The 24,995-nt window shown below is 34.1% G+C and overlaps 1 protein-coding gene across 4 annotated transcripts; it reads right to left on the bottom strand.

The window, feature by feature from the left end:
- Window positions 1-927: 927 nt before the first annotated feature.
- On the bottom strand, window positions 928-24,072 carry LOC123563525 (double-strand break repair protein MRE11-like). Of its 4 annotated transcripts, XM_053532725.1 has the most exons (9): window positions 21,327-24,072; window positions 20,729-20,843; window positions 11,294-12,318; window positions 10,951-11,047; window positions 10,291-10,391; window positions 5,875-5,957; window positions 4,618-4,737; window positions 3,985-4,385; window positions 928-1,478 (listed from the first exon to the last, which is right to left on the bottom strand). In XM_053532725.1, exons 3-9 carry the CDS (start codon window positions 12,315-12,317, stop codon window positions 1,253-1,255), a joined length of 2,052 nt encoding a protein of 683 aa, XP_053388700.1. In that variant the 5' UTR covers window position 12,318; window positions 20,729-20,843; window positions 21,327-24,072; the 3' UTR covers window positions 928-1,252. The 4 variants fall into 4 exon arrangements, with proteins under 4 accessions (XP_053388700.1, XP_045212304.2, XP_045212305.2 ...); XM_045356369.2 differs by having other exon boundaries at window positions 20,729-24,072; XM_045356370.2 differs by lacking the exons at window positions 20,729-20,843; window positions 21,327-24,072 and adding an exon at window positions 19,759-20,686.
- Between the last annotated feature and the right edge of the window lie 923 nt (window positions 24,073-24,995).

Here is a 24,995-nt window from a genome sequence, read left to right as displayed (position 1 = left end):
CATGTTATCAAAACGTATTTGCAAGCAAATAAAGCAAACTATCAACTGGTTTCATTTTTTTCATGTGTGTCTACTGTACATTCACTTGTATCTGTGGGGGATTGAGTCAATCCATGAAATTAGATCCCAACAATTAATCTTTAGCCTGCTAAATTTCTAAAATGGTCTGGTCCATCATTCAGTTTGGGCAGTACCATTTAGGCCTAAAAGAATGTTTGTTTCCGGTATCCCGACCTAGCCTAAATTCTTGGCCCCACCCTAAATGTTTTTATGGACTTAGATAAAAAAAAAATTCAACTGTTTAACAAAACAAATGGAAAACTGCACTTTTTATGCTTTAAACATGGTCAGTTATGTTAGTAATCAACTTACTGATGCTGTAAAGGCATAACGCCCTTATGTGTATTCATTTTTTGACACAAAAATAATTTCCATAAAGTCCCACTTAATAAAAAGAAATTTCCCCCAACCTACCATAGCATGTTACCGGAAACAAACAATTTTTTTACACCTTATTATTCAAAGGGGTGTTCACTGAAAATTTACTGACTGAATAATGAACAGTGGTGACCATGACTAGCCCGCACACAGGCTGATCTTGGTCTGCACTGACCGCAAAGGCTGAATCTTCTGCTGCCAGGAGGCTAAAGGTTAAGTAAAGTCCATTTCTTTTGTCTTGATAAGTGGAAATACATTATATCCCAAAGATAAAGCTGTTTTGGGCAAAACCACAGAATTTTTCACCCATAAAATTAAATGATTTCAGAGTGTAAAAATGAACATTGCTCAGCTGACAATTTTTTCTTTCCAGTTGTTTTCAAAGTAAAAGTTGATGCGAATTTAATCATGTTATGACAAACACAATTATATCTAGGTAAACCTGTTTTCCTCAGATCATCATAAAATGAACACACTAACAACAAATGATATTGTTTCAATTCTATTCATAGTATATTTTGTACACAAGCAATATTTCTAAATCGATCCTATTCTAGCTGAATTGTGAGATGAATATCTGCACCTTGATAATGCTATACAATGTTTCACATTATTAACACAGTCTAGGTACTTTTCTTGAACGTTTTCAATTTAATAAGAAAAAGTTCAGAACTCCACATAACACATACTGGTAAAATGGCTAGTTACCGCTGACTACCCGTATTACATGAAATGTGTTCTGTATTGATATACCAGTATTCATTTTAATATGTTGATTCCAGATGATAAATTTCATTTAAACCTTTTGAAATATTTATCTTGTTTTCTTCCTGACTGGTGCGAAATCATCATCAGACCCAGAGTCATATCGTACATCCCCTCTCTTCCCACTTTTGCTATTTACCGGAGCTCGTTTGGTTACGGGCTGGAGTTTACAGGTTGAAGACAGGGCTTTACACGTAGAAATTGGTATCACGAGCAGGTCATCATCACTAGACTCATCAGCAACTGTTACTGCATCATTATCATCAGAGTCAGATCTATAAATAGATTAAAAATAATAAAATTATAACATCTACTAATACGACCACATATCCAACTTTGTTTGCTTGAACTTGACTGGCCCATGAAAATTTGCACGAGCGATTAGTAGTTAGAGCCCTCTATCACTATAGAAAATGAGGGCCAGGCTGACATACCATTTACAAGTTGGAGGCCATGACTGAATCAAAATGGCATCCATTTTAACATTGTCTAATTTGGCTCGAGATTTAAGCCTTTGCTTTATTTTTATCGCAGATTCTTTAATTATTAATAGGGGCCTCCGTGGCCGAGTGGTTAAGGTCGCTGACTTCAAATCACTTGCCCCTCATCGATGTGGGTTCGGGCCTCACTCGGGGCGTCGAATTCTTCATGTGAGGAAGCCATCCAGCTGGCTTACAGAAGGTCGGTGGAAATAATGCACGGAGGGGCACCCGGGGTCTTCCTCCACCATCAAAAGCTGGAAAGTCGCCATATGACCTATAATTGTGTCGGTGTGATGTTAAACCCAACAAAAAAAAAAAAAAACAAAAGAAGGAGATGCGTTCAATAAATGCTTGATGCCCCCAGTGGCATCCTTGTCGATTGATTTTGCACCTAAGTCGAAAACAAGGTCAAGGTCAAACTGAGGTCAGGTGATGTTTGAAGATGAGGAATGGTCACAGGTTACATCTGCATTAGTATCAAGTCATTCTAATAAGGGGTATTGATGCTAGACGAAACGGTCCCATTTGTTTAACCAAGAGATGTCCATAATAAAGCAACCTACGTCCAAAATGAGGTCAAGGTCAAGGTCAAACTGAGGTCAGGTGATGTCTGAAGATAAGGAATGGTCACAGGTTACATCTGCATTAGTATCAAGTCATTCTCGTAAGGGTTATTGATGTTAGACGAAACGGTCCCATTTGTATGCTGGGGGCATAAAAAAAAAAAAAATATTAATAATAAAGTTTGAGAGTTATTCATTTTCTTTAGTTGTCTGATCTTAACCTTTAGCCTGCTAAATTTTTAAAACAGACTGATTCATCAATCAATTTGGGCAGTACTATTCACTATTCGAAGGGGAGTTCACTGAAAATTTACTGACTGAATAGCGAACAGTGCAGACCATGATCAGCCTGCACATCTTGGTCTGCACTGGTCGCAAAGACAGAATCACTTGCCACCAGCAGGCTAAAAGTTAAAGTAATAGGTTTCATTCCAGTTATTTTGTGACTGTATCCTTGTTCTGATTTCAATACGAAAATTTCAGACTACCATTTTAACACATGACATTTTTAAATGTCACAAAATATTAAAGTAGAAATCAGTTTGTATGTTGAAATACTGATGTTTCTAACATTGTACCGATCAAAGCATTCTAAGCACGGTATGCAGACATGTTTAGCTTCTGTATGTTTGAATGAAACGCTGTGATCTACTTCCCCAAACCAGAGGTATGCTCTTGGAGTTCCAGTCACACATGTTCAAGCAATGGTCAGTAATACAATTTGTATTCCATAGAGATTTTGCAAGGACAAAACAATAAGTTAAAGCAAAAGGTGGTTTTTTAGGTGATCTCGATTTAGGCGAAAGAAGTTGGACTGTATCATGAAAATAATCTAATTAAGCTGCATACGTAGTTATTTTCAGACATAGCAACCACTGAATTAATTTTTAACTGAATATCACTGATTTCAAAAGGTACTGTCAGAAACACTCCTTAAATTTATAACAATAGCACTTGTAATGACCTGTCAGAGGTTACTGCATGCGTAGTTTTCAGTATACATGTACTGTGACTTTGACTCCAAAAACAGTAAGGGGGCATCTACTGACCACCAACAATCAAGCTATACAGTTTAATGGTTGTAGACTCAAGCTTCCAATATTCATAAGATTCAAACTCCCTGTGTACCCTTTAACCTCTTGACCCCCGAAACACAGGGATCATCTAGTGACCCTAGACAAGCATCCAATAAAGAAAGACCACTGCAGGCCCAACTGTTCTCCAGTTATTGATTGGAAACCATTTTCTCGAGGTTATGACATTTGACCTCAAAACAACTGGGGTCATCTAAATGAACACAGGCAATCATTCTATGTAGTTTGACCACTCTATACAAAAACATTCTTCAGATATTGATTAGGAACCAAATTGTCCACCGACCAAATGATGGACTAAACATTATACCCCACAGTAACCACACCCATATAAATTTACAGTTTAAAATGTAACTGAGCATCAGTTTTAAGTCAAAGTTTTACCAAAGTCAAATCTATTCAGGTAACAGATAATTTTGCCATTAAATTATCCAGTGTTAATAATTTGTCCGTGAATTTTTAACGAGCAACACCAGGCTGGTCTATGCCTCACTGTCACTATGTTACTTTTAATATGTATTACTTTTTTACTATCTTCCATATCCGCTAAAATTTTTGTTTCAAGTTCATTTGCAGAGGTATATAATGCTGCTATAAAACATTATTACAGAAGGAAAATGCATGTTAAAACAGAGTACTTACATTATATGACAAGTAGCTGACACTCCATTAGTTCCAGCTTTACTAGAAGATGGAAAAGAATTCATAACTGACATCTGACGCTCATTCACTTGAACCTTACTTCTGCCGCCTCTTTTACCTCTGGATCCTCGTGCACTTGAACTCTTCCCTCTCCCACCTCTAGCTCCACGTCCGCCAAGTGCATGCAACCCCCGACCTCTTCCACAACCTCTAGCTGAAGTAGACACCTCATTCTGATCAGGTATGTTATCATGTCCATTCATTTCAGTGCCTCTATCAATGGAAATATCTTCCATTTGTATTTCATGGTCTTCTTCCTTCCTCTTCTGTCGCTGTTTTTTATAACGTTGAACTTCTTCATCAATAATATCCTCATTTGTTCTTCTTTCCTTCAAGTATTCCTAATGAAATGATAGAAAAGAAATGTGATGACTTCTAGAAATTTGGGTTTTATGGTGCACCTACACAGTAAGGTTATATGGCACCAAGAAGGACTATAAATTTAAGTTTCATTTACTTTGAAATAATAATAAATAATATTGAAATAATCATTTTCCACTGATGTCATTAAAGTTGATAACAAACTTCAGAACAATGTAGCTCTCTTCAACTTACAAAATTATGACAACAAACCTGAGTTTTCTTAAGCTGGTTTTTCACAAGTTCTGTGATGGCATCTTTCTCTTCCTTGTCTACAAATTCTTTCACAGCATCACCTATACCTTTCTCTGTTAACACCTGAAGCTTGTCTTCCTGTAATTAATAACACCCCTAATAGTATAGTATTAATACTAGTAATTGGTGGTAAAACAATAAGCCCCATTTACAACAGACTCTAATCAAGCTCCTCTCAACACAACCAAGGCAATGAGGTTGTCATTAATTTGAACTGAAAGGGAAGGTGTCATCCTGTTTTCTTTATTTTCTAAGTAAACAGTAATCTCTCCAAAAATTGGGAAATGTAGTTTCAGGTAGGAATGGTAGTGCTAGGTTTGTGGCATATATTTGGTTTTTTTTCTTTAAAATGCCATGCTTTCCTCTACTGAAATAAGTAAAACACACAGGTTTTGTTTCTATGGTCCCGTAGAAGTATATTTTGCTAGTTTTGAGCATTTAGACAGTGTTATTTACTTATTTCTAGTTGGTTCTTTACTGTTCAGCTCTGCCTTGTGTGTTCGGGGCTAAAGGAGATTTTTGAAGAGAACTGGTTTATTAGAGGAAAAGCGGTTATCTGTTGGGTTTGTTTTTGCTATATACAGCCAAAGCTTTGGTTTAGTACTATTTTTACAGCCAGTAAGAACAAATTAGCATATATGTATAGCAGGGAATATGAAACCTAAGCTTTAATACGCGGGTCCACTCATATCAACTTCCGCTTTGCATAATGCAACAGCAGTAACATGGTCATAAAAAGTCCCAATATGAATGTCCTTGAAGTGATATTCAGGTACTTTTCTCAAGAAATAGATCTATGATTTATCTAACTGGTTTATTAGAGGAAAAGCGGTTATCTGTTGAGGTTTTTTTGCTATTACAGCCAAAGCTTTGGTTTAATACTATTTTTACAGACAGTAAGAACAAATTAGCATATATGTATAGCAGGGAATATGAAACCTAAGCTTTAATAAGCGTGTCCGCTCATATCAACTTCTGCTTTGCATAATGCAACAGCAGTAACATGGTCATAAAAAGTCCCAATATGAATGTCCTTGAAGTGATATTCAGGTACTTTTCTCAAGAAATAGATCTATGATTTATCTAATTAATGTTCTACTTGACTAAATGAATTATGTGAAACAGGAAAAAAAACATTGTCCAATTAAATCATGCTTTTGCGGTAGTATATGACTATATGTGAAGTCGCAAAAACATGTGTGGATTAATACATACTTCTTGTGCTTTACTAAAGTATTCTTTTACAATTTCTTCCAGTATAGCAGAATCTGACTTCTGTAGATCAAACTCATCCAGTCCTGAAAAAAAAACGAAGTGTGTAAAATTCACTGCTTCTGTTTCTCTGTTCTACAGCTTGTAGCTTGGTGAAAGTTCTTTATACTGACAGTTAAGTATTACAATGTTCAGACTGAAACAACAAATTTCAAGTCCCAACATTATGCATTATGAGAATGAATCCTGAAGCTGTTCACAAACTTGTATATCTATGTTAATCAAAGCAGTGTTGATTGCTTGATGTAATGTTGATTCTACCTCCAAGTAGAAGTGTGCTCATATATATATATTTCAAGCAGAAGTGTCAACAAGCAAAAATCCTGTACAAGGTTCAAGCTGTGACAATAGATGTAACAGGAAAGTCAAAGTCACAAGAATTGCCTGTCATAGCAAATCAATTTTAATACAATTTGCTTTAGTAATTGTTTTGCAATATTTAATGGAACATAAAGATACTCCACTTGGGAAATGACTGGTTATATACCTTGGCCTAGATTTCGTAGTATTAAAACATCCCTTTTATAGGAATTACTCTAGTAAGTGACACAGTCAATTTTCAGAAGCTGCTTTAAATACATCTCTGGATATACATGCTGGTTATCATACTAGACCTAAACTTTATTGTGATACAATTTTTTGTAAAAGTATGGGCAAGATCAAAGAACAAGAGCTGTCCATAAGACAGCGTGCTCCACTATTTGTGATTTAACAGTAAAATGACTATATGTCTCAATAGGAGACCTCTGTAAGAACCGTGACGTTCTAAATATTAAATTTTATCCATGTTTTATTCATGGCGCTAAATGTGACGTTTGGCGTCAATTTGTATGTGACGTCCAGTATACGCCTGACGTCGTTTCCACCAGTTAGTTTTGTTATAATTTAAACGTGAGTTAAGGAGTTTGAATGAAATTTTCTTTGTTAAAGTAAATTTATTTGAGATACCAAAGTTGGAAAGGTTTTGTATTTTTTATTCAGAACTAGAAAATGCTTTTGTAAAACAGCGCATGTCTCCCCCAATGCAAAGTCCTATAGGCAAGAAGTCAATTGGGGTCAGGAGCGAAAGTCAAAGAGACACTGATGGTTGGCTGCAATAGGGATCATCTACTTGGCATGTCCAGTCATCCCGCTAAATTTCAACACTCTTGGCCTAGTGGTTCTCAAGTCACTGTTCAGGCTCCTGTGACCTTGACCTTTGATCAAGTGACCTCAAAATAAATAGGGGTCATCTACTCTGCATGTCCAATCATCCTATTAAGTTTCAACATTGTAGGTCAAGTGGTTCTCAAGTTATTTCCAAAAAATGATTTTACATGAACAGGCCACTGTGACCTTGACCTTTAATAGACTGACCCCAAAATCAATAGGGGTCATCTACTCTGCATGTTCAATCATCCTATGAAGTTTCAACATTCTGGGTCAAGTGGTTCTCAAGTTATTGATCGGAACTGTTTATCAATGTTCAGGCCTCTGTGACCTTGACCTTTAAAGGAGTGACCCCAAAAACAATAGGGGTCATTTACTCTGCATGAACAATCATCCTATGAAGTTTCAACATTCTGGGTCGAGAGGTTCTCAAGTTATTGATTGGAAATGGTTTTCCATGTTCAGGCCCCTGTGGCCTTGACCTTTAACAGAGTGACCCTAAAATCGTTAGGGGTCATCTACTCTGCATGAACAATCATCCTATGAAGTTTCATCATTCTGGGTCAAGTGGTTCTCAAGTTACTGACCGGAAATGGTTTTCAATGTTCAGGCCCCTGTGACCTTGACCTTTCACAGAGTGACCCCAAAATTGTTAGGGGTCATCTACTCTGCATGACCAATCATCCTATTAAGTTTCAACATTCTGGGTCAAGTGGTTCTCAAGTTACTGACCGGAAATGGTTTTCAATATTCAGGCCCCTGTGACCTTGACCTTTAATGGAGTGACCCCAAAATCAATAGGGGTCATCTACTTTGCATGTACAATCATCCTATGAAGTTTCAACATTCTGGGTCATGTGGTTCTCTAGTTATTGATCGGAAATGGTTTTCCATGTTCAGGCCCCTGTGACCTTGACCTTTGATGGAGTGACCCCAAAATCAATAGGGGTCATCTACTCTGCATGACCAATCATCCTATGAAGTTTCAACATTCTGTGTCAAGTGGTTCTCTAGTTATTGATCGGAAATGGTTTTCCAATGTTCAGGCCCCTGTGACCTTTACCTTTGACGGAGTGACCCCAAAATCAATAGGGGTCATCTACTCTGCATGACCAATCATCCTATGAAGTTTCAACATTCTGGGTCAAGTGGTTCTCTAGTTATTGATCGGAAATGGTTTACAATGTTCAGGCCCCTGTGACCTTGACCTTTGACGGAGTGACCCCAAAAACAATAGGGGTCGTCTACTCCAGCAGCCCTACAACCCTATGAAGTTTGAAGGTTCTAGGTCAAATGGTTCTCCAGTTATTGCTCGGAAATGAAGTGTGACGTACATATGGACGGACGGACGGAAGGACGGACAGACAGGGCAAAAACAATATGTCTCCTGGGGGAGACATAATTAACTGGTATCATAACGTAAATATTGTTGTTTTTAAAACGTCCATTTCTGCAGTAAAGAACTGATTTATTATTTTTATTAAATGTAATTTCTGAATGTTTGTATGAATGCTGTTTTGTATAAATTTCTTGTACGTTTGTTTGAATATCTGTTTTTACATTTATTGTAGAGAATCGTCATTAACGGCACTTACGGCATTTATGGGGATGCACATGATTGTCAGAAAATAAATGATAGAAGAAGCCGCATATCTCGCTTGTGTATGAGTAAGAATCCAGAGTCCCTTACAACCTCTACTTTAAAAGGAAGATACATCAAGGGGCATAATTCTGTCAAAAATACAAATCAGCGTTATTGCGATTGTTACCACACATGCAGATGATGATGATAAAGATACATTTTAAGTTTCAAGTCTTTATCTTATATTGCATTAAAGTTATATCCAGAAAGCGAAGATTGCAAAAAAACTTTAAGTACAAAAGGAGCATAATTCTGTCAAAAATACAATTAGAGTAATGGGGTTTGTAACCACACATGCAGATGATGATTATAAAGAAAGATACATTTTAAGTTTCAAGTCTTTATCTTATATTGCATTAAAGTTAAATCCAGAAAGCGAAGATTGCAAAAAAACTTTAAGTACAAAAGGAGCATATTTCTGTCAAAAATACAATTAGAGTTATGGGGTTTGTAACCACACATGCAGATGATGATTATAAAGAAAGATACATTTTAAGTTTCAAGTCTTTATCTTATATTGCATTAAAGTTAAATCCAGAAAGCGAAGATTGCAAAAAAACTTTAAGTACAAAAGGAGCATAATTCTGTCAAAAATACAATTAGAGTTATGGGGTTTGTAACCACACATGCAGATGATGATTATAAAGAAAGATACATTTTAAGTTTCAAGTATTTATCTTATATTGCATTAAAGTTAAATCCAGAAAGCGAAGACTGCAAAAAAACTTTAAGTACAAAAGGAGCATAATTCTGTCAAAAATACAATTAGAGTTATGGGGTTTGTAACCACACATGCAGAAGATGATTATAAAGAAATATTTTTAATTTCAGTCATTATCTTTTAAAGTACAAAAGATATGTCTATAAACGAAGCTTTCCAAAAAATTTAACATGAAAATAATTCCAAGTATAACAACTTTGTGACTTTGACCTTCGGTATAATGGGTCCAGCCCCTGCACATATTTTGTTTGTATGCTGAACAATGCTTATGTGAACTTACAGTAAGATATAAGCAATAGTAACAAAGATATGACTGAAAAACAAAGGCTGCCAAAAAACTAACCTAAGTATAACACCTTGGTGACCTTCACCCAGGTATTAAATTCAACCTAAATCTTGCAGAGATAATCATCCTGTGTAAGTCTAGTATAGCTCTGAGAAAACAATGTTCATTATTGAGTAGACACTGACTTTAAATACTTATCTATCACCATCTGTAATTCTACTGAGAGGCAAATACAGAACAAGTTTGTTTGTTTTTTATTGGACAACTGCAGTGTAAATGTCAATTTTGTTCTGCTTTATATCATGCTGACACAATTTAGACAATATGGCGAATTTCCACCTTTCGATGGTCAGGGAAGACCTTTGTCTCTCATTAATTAAAGCTTGGACAGGAAACTGTGTAGACAACCAGCTGGATGGCTTCCTCACATGAAAGAATTCTTCACCTCAAGTCTGGTTTCAAACCCACAGAGACAAGAGGCAAGTGATTTCAAGACAGTAACAATAGCTGAATTGTCTCAAAGCCCCGCCCCCACCCCTCCAAAGTACAGAGTAAATATACCATGGTTTATGCCTTCCTTCTTAGTTGCTGTAGGTTTCTTCTTCATAAAGTAGATCATGTCTTTTGGATTGGCAACTCTGTCAACAAACTTCTGACCAAACCTGTAATACCATACAATATTTGATTTTGAACAAAATCTTTTTCTTCATGCTAACTTCAGCTTCATCAAAATGCTTGTCAAGTAAGACATTTATGTAATCTATGATAAAAATGCCTGCAAACAGCCAAACAAACGTACTTAATTTTGATGACAATGCTTGAATTCCACTGCAACAGTTACCATTGGATTAGACAGCTAAAAATACATTTTGATAGCAATAAGTATGCTCAATTTCGATTGCAATAGTAACACTGTTTAAGCTGTAACAGTCAGGCTAGATTATGACTGTTATGGTCTGGCTAGATTTTGACTGCAGTAGCAATACTAGGTTCCGACTGTAAAAAAAGTCACCCTAGATTGTGCCTGCAATGGTCTGGCTAAATTTTGACTGCAATAATAATGTCAGATTTTGACTGCAACAGTTATGCTAGATTTTGACTGCAACAGTTATGCCAGATTTTGACTGCAACAATTATGCCAGATTTTGAATGCAACAGTTATGCCAGATTTTGATTGCAACAGGTATGCCAGACATTTATTCCAATATTTTAAATGCTCACCTATGCTGACTGAAAGGTTCAAACCCACCGCTGTAGTCCACTCGTATCCTTATCAAAGGTTGGCGCGGCTGTTTCCTGTTTCCTGTATGCTCTCGGGCTGAAAGAAATTAAAGCAGAAAACATCTAGTATACTCTCACTGCAAACAAAGCAATATATTTATATGAGAACATAATTTTTTGCAAGAACATAGTTTTTTGCACTTACTTATCAAATAAGAATAAGACTTCCAGAGAAAACAATTTCTTGTAATTTTCTAGTTTAATGAACATAATTTCCTTCAACGAGGACATATTTTTAATATAAGAATATGTCTTTAATTAAACTTATTTAACTGCTTTCTACCTGCTTTTTCCAGAAGACTTTCAACTTTCTGTTGGCAAAATGCCTCCATTTTCTTTGTGATGTCATGATCATCTGGGTCTAGATTGGTTTCTCTCAGGATGACATCCTCCATGTAGAACTGACGTACAGTCTCCAGTCGAATTTTCTGAATACTAAAATCTTTTTCTTTGATTTCCAGCACACCACAATACTTTAGAGCAGTTTCACTTGCACTCAATGAGGTGGCAATACTGCTTCCTGGCTGGGTGACGTGGAAGTTTTGTGTTTCGCTCCTTTCCTTTTCTATTCTACACTCATGTTCATGACCCCAAAGAATTAGGTCTAGAAAATCATCAAGAAATTGTTCTGGTATGTGGTTTGTCTGTCCATGTTTTGATCTGTTCTGATGTATCACAAACAAATTAAACCATTTGTCTTTGTCTTCTTTTGGCCTAAGCATAGTTACATTTTCATGTAAAAACATTCTATGCAATCGTTCATCACGAATAGCACCAAGGCCATACATGGCAAGTTTCGTGTTCCCTTTTTGGAACAGCAATGGACTTACCTGAATTTTGTCTAGAGAAGTCGTTTTCCCAAAATAGTTTACATATCCAGCACTATGTAAAAGATCAAGAGAACACAGATTACCTTGACCTGTCGGGTCGTCATGGTTACCATGGATAGAGAATACTGGTATAGATATGTTCAAATTTGGATCTTCATAATTCAGTACAGGGAACTCACAGTGCTCAAAGTTTTTTGATTGATCACTGAGAAATTCAAACTGAACAGGTTTATCTCCTAGACAATAATTTCTTAGGAGTGCCATAGAACCATGTAAAGTTTTCCGAGATGGTTTGTTTTCGTGGTAAAGATCACCTCCAAGAAGCACAAAGTCAACATCATGTTTTCTAGCATTTTCAAGTATTTCTTCAAAAGTCACAAGTGAGTCGTTGCCACGTACAGGATCTTTCTCAGCGTAACCAAGGTGATTGTCTGTAGCAATAAGAATCTTCAATATGTTCTCTTCTTCCTCAGACATTCTGTAAAATCAGCAGTTTTCAGTGTTTAGTTTTTATTAAAGGTATTCAATGTCTATCTTTCACTCTTTATGTTTTCCATTATATATTAACTTCAAATGTTGGAAATAATCATCAAATGTATTTAACTTTACTAAAAAAAGAAAAAATAAGTTTAAAATCTATATGCCTTTAAGTAATAGCTGTATGTACTTGCACGCAAAACTTTAAACAGGATTTTCTAAGTCCAGAGGGGGCATAATCTGGCCAAAATGCAGGTCAGAGTTATGGGACTTGATGCTATCAACTAGTTTTATAACGTCGAAAACACGTGAAGTTTCAGTTCAATATCTGCATTAGTTTTGGAGATAGTAACTTGCATGTAAAACTATAACCAGGATTTTCTAAGTCCAAAAGGGGGCATAATTTGCTCAAAATACATGTCAGAGTTATGGAACTTGACCCAGTGTGGTTGGTAATTGACCTAGAAAAAGAAAAAATAAGTTTCAAAGCTATATGCCTTTAAATGATAGCTGTATGTAGTTGCACACAAAACTTTAACCAAGGTTTGACGTTGATGCCGACGCCAGGGTGAGTAGAATAATAAATAAAATGTGTATGTAGAGCTTGTCAAAAAAACTTCCAGTTATTTAGTGGTACTGTATTTAGCTATATATGTATCAAGTATGTAATGTTTTAGACCTACTTCATACTACTGTTAATACACATAAACTTCTGAATTTTATGTTCACTTAAACTATACATAGTATTTGTTCACAGTTGAAAGTTGGGTCTAGTTTATCTTTAATAAATGTGTCAACATGTAAAAACAAAAATCTTGAAACGACATCCCTAGCAAATACTTGTTAGTTAAGAAGCACCATGCTTCAAGAAATGATTCCATGGATGATTTTTAGGACTGCAGTACATGTGTTACAAACCAGAGTTTCATGAATATTTATACGGCTCCATATCATACATATATAGACCAGTCTAAAACATGAAGGTTACCTTCAGTAGTAACCTTGACCTTTGGCAACTGAACTTTTGTGTGTTGTCTGCATGAATAAAACATTCAGTCAGTTTTAATTATAGTACATGTACAGTGTAACAGAAATGGACTTAATACAAAACCTAAAGGTCAAATAATTCACTTTCATTTGTGACCTTGACCTTTGAATGTACTTCCTCTTGATGAGTGAAAAAATATAGCCAAGTTTCATAAATCTTACTCAAGCAGCTTAGAAGATGTGAAACCAATCCAATTCATTTGAAACATGGATTCTGCAGGCTTGCTAGAAGAGTAGAACAGTTCCTGAGAATTTCATCAGCATCTTTCAGGTTCAGAAGACTAGGCTTCATCAAGTAAACATATGAAGTCAGGCTGACAAAGGTTGTACAACATTTAAGTTGCAAGGCTGGTAATTTAAATTCAACAGATATCAAGGGTCACAGGTGTCTAAGCAGGTTGAAATATGATCATTTTCATTTAGTTATGTTTTACAATTCATGAAAGAGTTTAAACAGACATGTTTGAATGTTAGAAATGACAGTAGAAAAATATTATGCACAGTTATAAAACTGTAAAACATCCTTACTATACGTACTAAGGGTTAGATACCATGATAGCTTACAGAGATAAGACACATATTTACACATTATTATCCGGCCCGGGTCGTCTCCATACCTGCTGGCACACACACAAACAAGAGGGTCATGATGACCCTGGATCGCTCACTTGAGTAATATGAGCTACATGTTTCAAATGTCAAACTGATGATAAAATATTAAGAAAGTCAGTAGGTCATATTCATGGTCAATGAAATTCAGTTTTACGATTTGTGTGCAAAACTGTGTATGTCATCAAAATTTCAAGGCTGTATCTTAAAAAACAAGAAAGTAGGTCAGTAGGTCAAGGTCACTGTCAAATGACATCATATTACTTGGGGTAATCAGGTAATTAAACAGTCTTGGAAATAGGATCAGATGATTTTTTAAGTATTTTTCCTACATAACTCACATAATAATTAAGTGACCCCAGGGCTGGGCCTCTTTTAACCTGAGGGGCATAATTTGAACAATTTTGGTATGGGACTACTAAACAATGCATCATACCAAATATCAAAAGCCTAGGTCGTATGGTTTCAGACAAGAAGATTTTTAAAGCTTTTTCCTATATAAGTCTATATAAAACTTGGGACCCCCAGGGCAGGACCTCTTTTCACCCAAGGGGTACAATTAGAACAATTTTGGTTGAGGACCATAAGACAATGCTACAAACCAAATATCAAAGGTCTAAGTGTTGTGGTTTCAGACAAGAAGATTTTTAAACTTTTTTTCCTAAATAGGTCTATGTAAAACTTGTGACCCCTGGGGCGGGGTCATATTTGACCCTAGGGAGATAATTTGAACAATCTTGGTAGAGGACCACTAGATGATGCTTAGACATACCAGATATCAAAGCCCTAGAACATGTGGTTTTGTACAAGAAGATTTTTCAAGTTTTCCTTATATAAGTCTATATAAACAATGTGACCCCCGGGGAGGGGCCATATTTAACCCTAGGGGGATAATTTGAACAATCTTGGTAGAGGACCACTAGATGATGCTACATACCAAATATCAAAGCCCTAGGCCATGTGGTTTTGTACAATAAGATTTTCAAAGTTTTCCCTATATAAGACTATATAAACCATGTTATCCCGGGGCGGGGCCATATTTGACCCTAGGGGGATAATTTGAACAACTTTGGTAGAGGACTACTAGATGATGCTACACACCAGATATCAAAGCCCTAGGCCATGTGGTTTTGGACAAGAAGATTTTTAAAGTTTTTCCTTTCGGTTGCCATGGCAACCACAGTTCTGCATGGAATTTAATTCTTTGAATAATTTTGAAAGGGGGCCACCCAAGGATCATTCTTGTGAAGTTTGGTGTAATTCTGCCCAGTGGTTTTCAAGAAGATTTTTTTAGAAATTGTTGACGGACGACGCACATCAAGCGGTCACAATAGCTCACCTTGTCACTTCGTGACAGGTGGGCACACAGTACAAATTCATATATAATTTTCAATGCACCAAGTATTTCAAAAGATCTGTTAAATATTGTATCTCCAATATCTCATGGTATATGTAATGGTTTTAAAATGATGACCTTCCTATTGTTGTTTTCCAGTTTGGTCAATATGAGCACCTAAAATGCATTTACAGCATAATATTAGCATTATGTTCATAATATAAAATTTAACCTAAAATAAATGTTAAAATGCACAGTAATCAAAGAAAAAAAAATCAACTTTATGAATTCTTTTACACAGAGCTAATTTATTTGACATTTCAGTCTCACTTTAGAAATAATTTATAGCAAAAGAATGTTTAAACACTATTTATGCACGATGGGTGGTTATATGTTGTGTGTAATAATTTTATGAGGGCGCAGCCAGAGTGAAATTATTTATATGACGTTTTACCACCCGAGTGTATAAAAGTGTTAAAAAATGGTTTTGCTATAAATTATTTCAATTATAATAATTATGTCCTTAAAGGGCTGACTTGGTTCTCCAGGCAACTTTTATCAGTTATCTGCTTACAGCTATAACATGGAAATTTAATGGCCATTACGCCCAGCATGAATTGCAAGAGAGCAATTAATTCGGTCAGTTTCAGAATCAGGTGTTAAAATTTAACACCAAGCATGTATGCTGTATAAATATTTCTGAGAGGAAACAAAAGTTGAACTCTGAATCTATAAAAATATTCACAAAAAAAGATAAAAATACACAAATCAAACTATTCAGCACTGACATTATTATGACATTACGGTATTTGTGTCACACTAAAGAAACATGAAGTAATGCAACTACTTATAACACAAAATAAACTACAATAGTGTAGGTTTATTACTATTTCCATGTCGTTACCCATTCACTTGTCCTAATTGATTAGGCTTATTATATTTTTAGAGTATATTATTATGCATTATACATGCATATTGATATCATCTTTCCATGAAGTAAATCCATATCATTGGGAATATTTGATATGTAATTTATTGTAAATACATTTATTGTTACATATAATGTAAATTTATTGTATACTATTCTTATCATATGCGCAGATATTTATATTTATGTAAATAAATTACTATCTGGCCTTTTCTTCATCATTTTGGAAATACCACCAAAACCAGTGGAATTAAGATAATGCTCTTGTAGGAATATTTTCAAATTTCAAAATCTATAAAAATATTTTTGTGTCAAGTATTAATAGATTGCATAAAGCATTTCAGTAATTGTTAAACAGCATAACTGTTCCTTTGGTAACCAAAATATACATAAACTTTATCAAAACTATTTTAAAAGAGCAAGAAAAAAAAGGTAACACTCATTTTGGAATCTGGAATAAAGACAGTTTGGAAGTACCTCTTTTTATCGGTGGGGGGGGGGGGGTTGTAGATTTATAGGGGAAAGCCCTGACTATTATCACATTCATATTTGTGTTAATTTATTTGTTTGTTTTGGGTCTAATGCCGTTTTTCAACAGTATTTCAGTCATGTAACGGCGGGCAGTTAACCTAACAAGTGATCCTGGATTCTGTACCGGTACAAACCTGCTCTCCGCAAGTAACTGCCAACTTCTCGACATGAATTATCAGAGGTGGAGGACGAATGACTTCAGACACAATGCCTTTTATCAAATCGTCACGGAAACCATACGCCCTGCCCGGGGATTGAACTGTCGACCCCGTGATCCGTTGACCAACACTGTCCCTAGTTGTCTTATATTTATTTAAATAAATTTCTTTCATCACATTCATGCACATAGATAGTAATGAACTGTCACCTCAAAAGGGTGTCGAAATGACCAATTTGAAATCACCGATGGGACGAAATGACCAAATAGGGGACGAGTTGACTTGGAGACGAGTAGACTAGGGGACGAATTGACTGTAAATCAATAATTGTCTCATATTTATGTAAATAAATTACTAATATCACATTTAATTACTTTGAAATACAATAGATCTTAGTTCGTATTTCATAAAAAACTAACCCCAATGATGAAAACGATGAAAGATATATTTCAGAAAAACAGAAACTCAAGTACTAAGTAATGTGGGTTTTAGTTCCCAGACCCAGTGATTGTACTACAAATGATTCACAGTGATTGAACTGTAAATTATCAAATTACTGCTATATAATATATATCATTGCACATAACATTTAAATGAATATTTTTTCTCTATCACAAGTGCAATTCAACACTGGAGCATGAACATATTCTCTGAGAGGAACCCAGATGGTCAGTGAGCAACCATGTCCAGCATTATTGCCTTAGTGTGTACCTGGTAATGGCTGATCATTGAAATGCGATAAACATTTTGATAAAATGGGCATTAATGTCAGGAAAAACCACAAGACTCTGGAAACTAATTTATAGCCAAGTCGGCCCTTTAATCTAAAACAGTAGATAAAATATAGTAGCGCTCTGTCTTCGTTGCAACAAAAACATGATGTCACCATATGTTAACATGACGTAATTCTAGCGCAAGTGTGTTTTAACAGAGACAAGCATATTAGAATAAAAAATAATTTAACATGTAGCAAACTAACAAACTAAGATAATCATTCAAGATAAGATAAGATTTATTTAAAGTCAGCAAGATAGCAAACTGTACATAAATTTTAAAAGTTCTGGTGTCAGTAGAAACTATCAAAACTATGATATTACATTAAATTTTGTTATTGAGTCAATTAATAAATACATGTATTTATTATTTCTTTGATAACAAAACACATGTCAGTACATAAACCACGCTGATCGGAAAGGATCGGCCTTTGAATATATGCAGTGTAACAAACACGTGCCTCTGATTAGTTCTGATAAAGTTTGATTGGATTATCACACCTATTGATTATATCAATTAATCAGTATATTTGTAAGCACACACAAGTTCCATGTGACAAATATATATATATAACAATATTTTTATACACTTTGCCTTTTGGACAGATAATAGCCTTTATTGACTTTAATTGCTTTCTTCAAACAATGCTTGTTACTCAACTTGTTGATTGATAGGTGACACATGAATAACCTGTCCGTTCGTTAATAACAATTATAAGGTACTTTTAACAGAACGATGAGCAATAAACTTTAAAAGTATATTGCAAGAATATTCACACATTAAATGTATTTGAATTTTGAAAAAGTTTAATGAATTTGTCATATTCTCTGCTTTGTTTGATTATGTGATAATTTATACTATACTTCACTTGTGTTACATTGCCTATTTATTAAGATGAGAAATATTTATATAATAAATTTTAAACCTTTTTATCTGTTGTATTGTTTATTATAGGAAACACAAGACATGTCCTTTCCGATCAAGTAAGGCCCTTTCCGATCAGCGCTTTTATGCATTATAGGTTTTTTGTCTTTAATTCATTTAAAATCTATAATATACATATTTCTTAATCTATTTTCTTTCTTATGCCAAAATGAAATATGAAGAAATAATTCTATAATTTCTAATAAAAAACATGTGATATGCCCTTTCCGATCACGTTAAGCCCTTTCCGATCAGCGCGGTTTATGTACTGACGCGTATATTGTCAATAATTCATTTAAAAATAAAAAAAATGTTATTTTTTTCTAAAGTTCTTTCCTTTTTGATTTGATAAATGAAATATGAAGAAAGAAAGAAATAATTTCCAATAATAAACAATTAAACATATAGCAGGCCCTTTCCGATCATGTTTAGCCCTTTCCGATCAGCGCGGTTTATGTACTGACACGTATATTGTCAATAATTTAAAAATGAAAAATTGATATAATTTTTTTTCGTATTGTTCTTTTCTTTTTGATTTGATAAATGAATAATAATTCATTTAAAAATAAAAAATTGATAACTTTTTTTCGTAATTTATTTTCTTTCATTATGTCATAATGAAATATGAAGAAATAGTTAAATAAATTCCAATAATAAACATATGGCAGGCCCTTTCCGATCATGTTATAGGCCCTTTCCGATCAAATATCACGGAAAGGGCCCTTTCCGGTATCTAGTCATGCCCATAAAATACAGTAATTGATAGCAATTATATATTATTACAATTTTAGTCAAACTGCTTTAACACAATTGACAAAAATGTATTATCAAGAAATTATCACTATTCATTGAAAATTTCCAATTTTAAAATATTTAAAATATTTACCGAATATCTTCTTATTTTTTTTATACATATTTGTTATCAACAACGATTCAAGGCATTTTAATTGAAAATAGGGAAGTTTTATATATTTAAAAAAAATAAGACTTTCATACCTTAATTAGTCTCTATACTGCAAGTTACTAACTTAAAAAAAAACTTTGCAAGCCATTTAATGCTTGATGAACTTTTCAATCTGGTTAATTTGAACAATTTACATGTAAAAATAAAATATTTAAAGAAAATCCACATACCTTGAAACATGCAAGAGATAATCTTGTGTTGATTTTATTTCAGTTTTTACATTGACTTCCTCGTTCTCTTCCAGAAAAAAAAAATGTTCTGTTTTACCTCTATGTATTTGTATCAATTAAAGGCCTAGCAGTTTTTCTTATAGGGTATGAACAACAGGGATTACATGAATTTTTGGCATATTTAAAATTTTAGCACATATAGGTAAAGGTGATAAACACTCTAATGTAGGCAAGTAGACAACAAGGCTATCATGTTGGCTTCAGTCACACTATCATGTAACAAAATATGTTGTTATAATAATTTCGGAATTAATTATGACTCCTGAAATTTAGAGAAAAGCACTTTTTCACAAACAAAAAATATAACAATTTTTATAAAATTATTTAACTTCCTTTCAATATGAAAGGAAAGAAATATAACCCAGTACCTTGATAAGGCAGTATTACCCTAGACGAGTTAACTACAACAACCAGGAACTTAAGTACATTGAAACAAAATAACTCTGTATCTACTTTCAAAACTTTTCAAACCTTTCAAAAGTTCCATGTTACAGGTATCCTGACATATTTGTCTCTATTCACAAAATAATCTTTTAGTGCATGTACATTTTCAGTGATTATTTAACAAAATTACTTGCAGTGGTTAAATGCAAAACATACCTGAACATTTTTAAAAGTTTAGTTTCAACTTTGACATTAATGAGGAATTTGTGATGTGTTCATTGAAACTGATAAAATCATTTTAGATTAAAAAAAAAAGTCAAACTTGCAGAAATATTCAGCATTTTTTTTTTGTTAAATAGCCAGTAATACAGGTAAGGACTCTGTAGAAGTACATTGTAATCCAAATCCTTAACAAAAATATCTCAAGTCTTAGTGCCAATGACTATTTACAAATCTCTCAAACATTAGAAAGCTACATGCAAGAAGTATTTGTAAAGTAGCTGAAAACTGGTATGAAATCACTTACTCTAGTTATAAATTCTTTCTATTTGTATTTTAACCTGAACAGGCTAAACTTCGCTAGAGGAAGCCCAAACACATCAGTAGGAAAGAACAATGACCACACATTTCAAAATCAAATACTGTAAATTCAAAAACATTTCCAAAGTTATGTTCACTCTCTCCAATAAAGAAATAGTTTGCACACACTAAGTAACCGGATATGTTCATGATACAATGATTTGAAAACATTAGTGGCGTTGGTAAACTCCTCAGTTTGGTCTATAAAAACAAATATTTGGTAAAATTACATAACTTGCCTTATCATGTAATAAATGAAGCTTCAAAAGCCGATTTAAAATCCTGAAAAGATGCCAATTCAAGGGGAAACTGAGAAGTTAAATGTTAAACTTTACGCTAATTTTGGCAATTATAAAGTTTACAGCCGCATTTCTTTAGAAATATTGCAAAACAAAGATAATTTCTTTATCCATTACATTTATCAATCTTTCCAATCATCCTTCAAAACTATATGTCAGAATTGCTGTTTAAGCGGAGATTTTGAAGTTTGAAAGACACAATGTATACGAAAAACAAGAGGGCCACGATGGCCCTATATCACTCACCTGAGTTTAATTGCTTGCTTGAACAAATTTCTTTGCTAAAGCTTCAAAAATAAAGAGAACTAGGTGAGAAGGTCATGGTAAAGATTCTTCAAGATAAGTCCTGAAATCTGTTAAAAAAATTATACAGGTGGTCCAATCCCTTTGCTGTAGCTTCAAAACAAGAAAGTAGGTCAGTAGGTCCAGGTTAATATTTAAGATGAGTATTGAAATCTGTATCAAAAGTTCTACATGTGGTCCAAATTTCCATGCTGTATCTTCAAAAACAAGAAAGTAGGTCAGAAGGTCAAGATTAAGACTATTCAAGATGAGTATTGAAATCTGTATAAAACAAGAGCTGTCGGATGACAGCGTGCTCGACTATTTGAAGAATGGGGTCAAGATATTACCACAGATTTTCAGACAAAAGAAAAACATAGATTAGACAAACAATATTTCTGCATTTGTGGATTTGGATAAGTCTTGCACTAAATGGCAATGTGTGACCATGATGGTAATGAAGTGTTAAAATTTTCAAAGTCATATATCAAACAGTTCAGACAAAATATGGAATCGTATGCGAAACTTAACTTATTTCTATGTCAGAAAAAAGGGCTAAACTGAATTAAAGTCCTTGGCCTAGTTATGAAGTCTTGCCTACATAATGTAGACTATGATGGTAAACAAGTGGTCAAAGTTTCAAAGTCATATGACAAACAGGTTAGGCAAAATATGAACTGGTATGAAAAATTTAACTGATTTCCAGTCTAAAAAGGGTCATAATTCAGCCAAAATAGTTGTCAGAGTTATGCACTCTTGCCTACATATGGAAATCATGATGATAAGCAAGTGTTCAAAGTTTAAAAGCCATATGTCAAATAGTTTTGACAAAACGTGGACTTGTACGAAAACAGAACCAATTTCCAAGTCCAACTAGAACTGTCACAGGAGTGACTCATACCCCCACCATACGGTCTTGTCACAGAAGAATGGCAACCATAAGGAATCTTAAAAATACTTTGGAGTACTTCATCCTGGGCTTCCACATAAAAGTAATACTAGTATAATACTAGTATAGTAATACTAGTAAATATATTAAATCTCTAATATTAGAGATACACTAAAAGTGAATACAAAAAAGTGTCTTACCGACCCATGTTACCACGGAAAAATGTTTTTACTTTTTACATAGGACTTATAATAAAAAAGTTAGAAAAATACCTAAAATACTGAAAATCTAAAAAAAGGATTTCTAAAAATAGACTAATTCCTGGAATTTAAGGGGAAAAAACTCAGTACAAAGGTTAAAAAAAGGTTACTTCCCTTTGGCTCTAAGCCAATCAGAATGAGACATAGTGAAAATACATCAAAATTAACCTTAAATTCTAGGTAAAAGGGGACACAATTCAAGAAAAATAGTGTCAGAGTTATGCACCTTGTGTCACATGATGTGGGTGATCAGGTGGAACATCTATTTTAAGTCTGAATCAAATCCATTCAGTAGTAATTGAGATATAGTGAAAATACATCAAAATTAACCTTAAATTCTAAGTAAAAAAGGGCATAATTCATTAAAAATTGGTGTCAGAGTTATGCACCTTGTGTCACATGATGTGGGTGATTAGGTGTAACATCTATTTTAAGTTTGAATCAAATCCATTTTGTAATAATTGAGATATAGTGAAAATACATAAAAATCAACCTTAAATTTATAGTAAAAGGGGACATAATTCATAAAAATTTATGTCAGAGTTAAGCACCTTATGTCACATCATCTGGGTGATGAGGCGGAACAACTATTTTAAGTTTAAATCAAATCTATTTAGTAATAACTGAGATATAGTGAAAATACAACAAAATTAACCTTAAATTCTAAGTAAAAGGGGACATAATTCATGAAAACTTGGTGTCAGAGTTATGCACCTTGTGTCACATGATGTGGGCACATGATGTGGGTGATGAGGTGGAACATCTATTTTAAGTTTGAATCAAATCCATTCAGTAGTAACTGAGATAAAGTGAAAATACATCAAAATCAACCTTAAATTCTAAGTAAAAAGGGACATAATTCATGAAAACTTGGTGTCAGAGTTATGCACCTTGTGTCACATGATGTGGGCACATGATGTGGGTGATAAGGTGGAACATGTATTTTAAGTTTGAATCAAATCCATTTGGTAATAACTGAGATAATAGATTTCGGGACGCGACGGGACGGGACGGGACGGGACGCGACAAAACTGACTCCTATATACCCCCCTCAAACATGTTTGGTGGGGGTATAAAAAGAGCCATAATTCAGCCAAAATAGTTGACAGAATTATGTACTCTTGCCTACAGATAGAGACTATTATACTGAACAAGAGATAAAAGTTTCAAAGCCATATGTCAAACACTTTACACAAAGTATGAACTGGTACGAAAAACTTAACCAAGATTTCTAAATCAAAAGGGGCCATAATGCAGCCAGAATCCTTGATGGAGTTATGTACTCTTGGTTACAGACCACCAATTTTTTTCCCATAGACTAACATTGTAACATTATGACGTGTACGGCCTTCCATACATCGAGACATGTATATCAAATCGCAAATTTTTCAAGAACTATCTTAGTTCTAACAAAATATCGGATGAAAAACATATGAATAGTGATACTTTATTTAAGCAATTTTCGTGTGAATGAGATGACCCCCTGTTTACATCATTGACATGGCGGGAGAAATTCGTTTGATAAAACTTTTTTTCAATACACATAAAATGTAGCAAATTTTGTCAAAATGTATAATCACGGTGAGGATGCGTACACTGGATATTGCCATTTAATGATAAGGTATTTTTCCGAAAACGTGTTTATTTTTCGTCAACAAGGTAAGTAAAACACCTATTTCCTATTGTATTATACTTCTACAGAAGAAAAGAGTATTGTTTTTAATAACTAGATACTGTGTATATGCTTTCACAAGCGTAAAATTAGTCAATCTTATGAGGAAATGCTAAAATTTGTGATAAAATGGCATCTTTATCATCTGATAAATGCAGGTCGGGGACACATTTCTCCCGGTATCGTCACTTATTGTCTTGTGATAAAAATTCTGAATCGTATGATTTATTTAGTTACATACAAAGAAAATACATGCAAAATTTCAGCTTTGTAAATGTTCAAATGACGGAGAAATCGATGATAAATGAGCGTCGATGGTGTACTGTGTATTGCAAATATATGTACTGAGTATTGACTTGTATCAAATTTTACTGTACTGTGTATTGTTTACATTATCGCTGAGTTTTATAGAATTAATCTTACAAAATGTACATTATCATTTCCTTTCCAAAGTACAAAACAGTAATTTTAGCCCTGAAGATACGTGATGTTTTACATTGATTTTTATAGCGTTTACTCTGTTGTAATTCATGTAATAAGCTCTAAACGTTACTCTCAGTCACCATAGTGCAACAGCGGGTAATATGTTTTGTTACGTTTAGCAGTTGTAAATATATATATATATTTTATTCTTCCATTGAGCATTGATTTTAAGTTGATTTTACACGAATGATCTAAAAAACAAAGGTATTTTTCTATAATTTTGCATTGGGATGTCACTAAGACTTACTGTCAATATCTAGCAGAAAGTCCAGCCCTACTAATAAATACTATATTGTGATTTTTTCCTTGCAGATTCAACTTGTTTATGT

The sequence above is a fragment of the Mercenaria mercenaria genome, chromosome 2 (assembly GCF_021730395.1).
Source record: "Mercenaria mercenaria strain notata chromosome 2, MADL_Memer_1, whole genome shotgun sequence".
In the NCBI taxonomy this organism is placed as follows: Eukaryota; Metazoa; Mollusca; class Bivalvia; order Venerida; family Veneridae; genus Mercenaria; species Mercenaria mercenaria.
The sequence above is the reverse complement of the archived record's forward strand: the minus strand, read 5'-3'. Positions and strand labels throughout refer to the sequence as shown.